Raw genomic sequence first — 2,692 nt, 5'->3', positions numbered from 1 at the left:
GCCCTCTAATATGATTTGTCCCTAAGATGCCCCTCTAGTTTAATATTTCAAAAATATAAGTCCTCATAAGGACTTTCTAGGGACAAATTATAGTAGAGAAGGGGACTTACATTTTCCAAATATTAAAATAGAGGGACCTCCTAGGGACAGATCATATTAGAGGACCAAAGGGGCAGACTGACTATATTAAAGGGACTAAATAGAGTATTCTACCATTTTTTATCAACCAATACTTAGATCCCATTACGATATTTCCCGTACCGAACTATAGTAACAGTATGATTAGGATAATCTTCATGATGCTCAAAGAATAAACCACCTCTATACTGCCTAAAATTTACTTTTTCAGAAAAGACAACAGCTGAAACTGTTTGGTGGGCTACATGTTTAAGCAAAGCCTCCTTATTTGCAGGCACATGCTGATAATCACTTATATATGCTACGGGTGTTCTTGCTTTCCGTTCCTGGCAGCAACCCTGAGTTTCTGTGTAGGGATAGTTATCTTCTAATGTCACATCACCATTCCTTATAATATACTTGAATACATTAATCATATTGTCAAACAGCATCCATGGCTCATCCTGTCACAATCTATAAGTTGTTATGCAGACAGAGAAACCAAGCGGCCTGTGTTGATCTTAAAGGCTCCCTCCACAGCAGCTAACGCAGCAAAGCCCAACATGAATCTATACACATAAAATAAAATCAGGAGAGGATGTACTAGAAAAATTAAAAGAAATTTTAATTAATATTTTAAGCTTACCACACCCGCCTTGTCTCTTTATAGGAGTGACCGCTCCTTTGTCCCTCCAATCCACGGACTCAGGTAAATCAGTGACATTCACATTCTGATACTTGAACATCCTCGTGGCATGTTGGTATATCTACCTACGCGTAGCCATCCACCTCCCAAATCTATTGGTGGTCGAAGACCCATCATTCTTGGCGGGATCTTCTCCTTGAAGCCTCCAATATGATGAGCCTTTTGGCATTGGCCACGAGGTTATATACGTCCCAGGGCTCTCACCAAATGAAACATGGTCACTGGAGAGGCACTGAGAACAAAAGAAGGATGAAGGTGAAAGTTAAGATCAGCGAGGTCTTAATGCCATTTCACCCTTTGAGTCTTTATAGTCTATACTATTCATAGTTAAGGACATATTTGACATGATTTCAATTTCTATATGAGAAGAAAAAAACCACTTCAATACTTATATTTATGCAGTTGTATTATATTATTTAGGTTGAATACCCTATTTAGTCTCTCTAATATAGTCAGTCTGCCCATTTGGTCCCTCTAATATGATTGGTCCCTAAGAGGTCTCTCTATTTTAATATTTGAAAATTTTAAGTCCCTTTCTAATATAATTTGTCCCAAGAAAGTCATTATAAGGACTTATATATTTTAAATATTAAAATAGAGGGACATCCTAGATAGATATGCAGAGATAACAACCCATTCAACCTAAACAGGGCAAAACCCTTATATGAGGGATTTCTCATTTTTATCATTTTATGTATAAGGAGGATATGATCTCTAATCTAATTTGGACTGGGGATGGGGCAGAGTTAAGAAAAGGACTATCTTCTCTAATCCCCATCCTTTGCTATCTCATCCTGCCTTCGAAAGTTAATATATAAATGTATATAATAGAATAATTATTCTATTATAAATAAATTATATGATTAAAAATTAATTTTTAAAATTATATTATATTGAAATTTAGTCAAACATTAAAATATTCCATAAAAAAATAATAATAAAATTAAATTAAAATTAAAAATAAAATTAAACTTGTGGAAAATTTATTTTAATATATATATATATATATATATATATAATTGATGATCAGTTAGATTGCGTGTTTTGCAAAGTTACTGAAGTATTATTAAAATTAAGGTGTTTAAGGCAGTTATATGGATATGATAATTAACAATGATAATCTATTGTCAATTGTTTGTCCTTTACATGGCCCTTTCAAAAAATAAAAAATAAAAAATTCTTGGTTTCATCTTTGAAAAAGAGGGCATATTTAGTTATCACTAAATGAAACCTTCTATTTTAGTTTCTTCAGCAAATCTTGGTGTTAATAGTTATGGATTTGTTTATGAAATATATGATCTTCATTCCAACTTTTGTGACATGCATTGCAGAGAGAGTTCCTCAAGTCAACGTGAGTAATTAAGACTTTCTATTCACAAGTCGATTTTGAATTATATTATCTTAATTTGAAACTCAATTTCTCAATTGCAAATTATTCATAAACAGGTGAACAAACTGAAAAAGTTGATAATTTGTAGGAAGAATCAAATAGGGACAGAAGTCGTGCACACATGGACGATAAGATCACTCATACTCTGAGAAATGTAAACGCATTCATAATTCAAGTTCTCACCACTTGTAAAAAATTTTAATGAGGACCTAGCTATTAATAGACCAAGTGATAATATTTTCAAAATTACAATTGGGTTTCCCACAAGAATTGATTTAAATTTGAATTAAAAAAATAAATTATTTCCAATGGTGTGAGAGAGATGGGAAATAAATAAATAATCACTAGAAAAGGACCTTTCCTAATATTTATTTAATGAATAAATAAATTAATAAATAACATGAGCGGACTCAATAATGTTGTTGAAGGGGCAATAAGATTGTGAAATTTGTACTTTGAAACTAAAAAACAAACTACAT

The 2,692-nt window shown here is 32.2% G+C and overlaps 1 protein-coding gene across 1 annotated transcript; it reads right to left on the bottom strand.

Moving 5' to 3' along the window:
• Nucleotides 1-233: 233 nt before the first annotated feature.
• Nucleotides 234-863, bottom strand: LOC120268654 (senescence-specific cysteine protease SAG12-like). The gene is made up of 3 exons (XM_039275960.1): nucleotides 769-863; nucleotides 612-686; nucleotides 234-525 (listed from the first exon to the last, which is right to left on the bottom strand). Exons 1-3 carry the CDS (start codon nucleotides 861-863, stop codon nucleotides 234-236), a joined length of 462 nt encoding a protein of 153 aa, XP_039131894.1.
• Nucleotides 864-2,692: the final 1,829 nt, after the last annotated feature.

Source organism: Dioscorea cayenensis, chromosome 9, assembly GCF_009730915.1.
Source record: "Dioscorea cayenensis subsp. rotundata cultivar TDr96_F1 chromosome 9, TDr96_F1_v2_PseudoChromosome.rev07_lg8_w22 25.fasta, whole genome shotgun sequence".
Lineage (NCBI taxonomy): Eukaryota > Viridiplantae > Streptophyta > Magnoliopsida > Dioscoreales > Dioscoreaceae > Dioscorea > Dioscorea cayenensis.
This window is presented reverse-complemented; position numbering and strand designations above follow the sequence as displayed.

Excerpts from the sequence above, each read along its gene's own strand:
- LOC120268654 (XM_039275960.1), bottom strand. The coding sequence starts at position 863 with ATGTTCAAGTATCAGAATGTGAATGTCACTGATTTACCTGAGTCCGTG. Across the intron at positions 687-768 it reads CCTATAAAGAGACAAGGCGG|ATTCATGTTGGGCTTTGCTG; the intron begins GTGTGGTAAGCT and ends TTATGTGTATAG. Across the intron at positions 526-611 it reads ACAGGCCGCTTGGTTTCTCT|GAATGGTGATGTGACATTAG; the intron begins GTCTGCATAACA and ends GTATATTATAAG.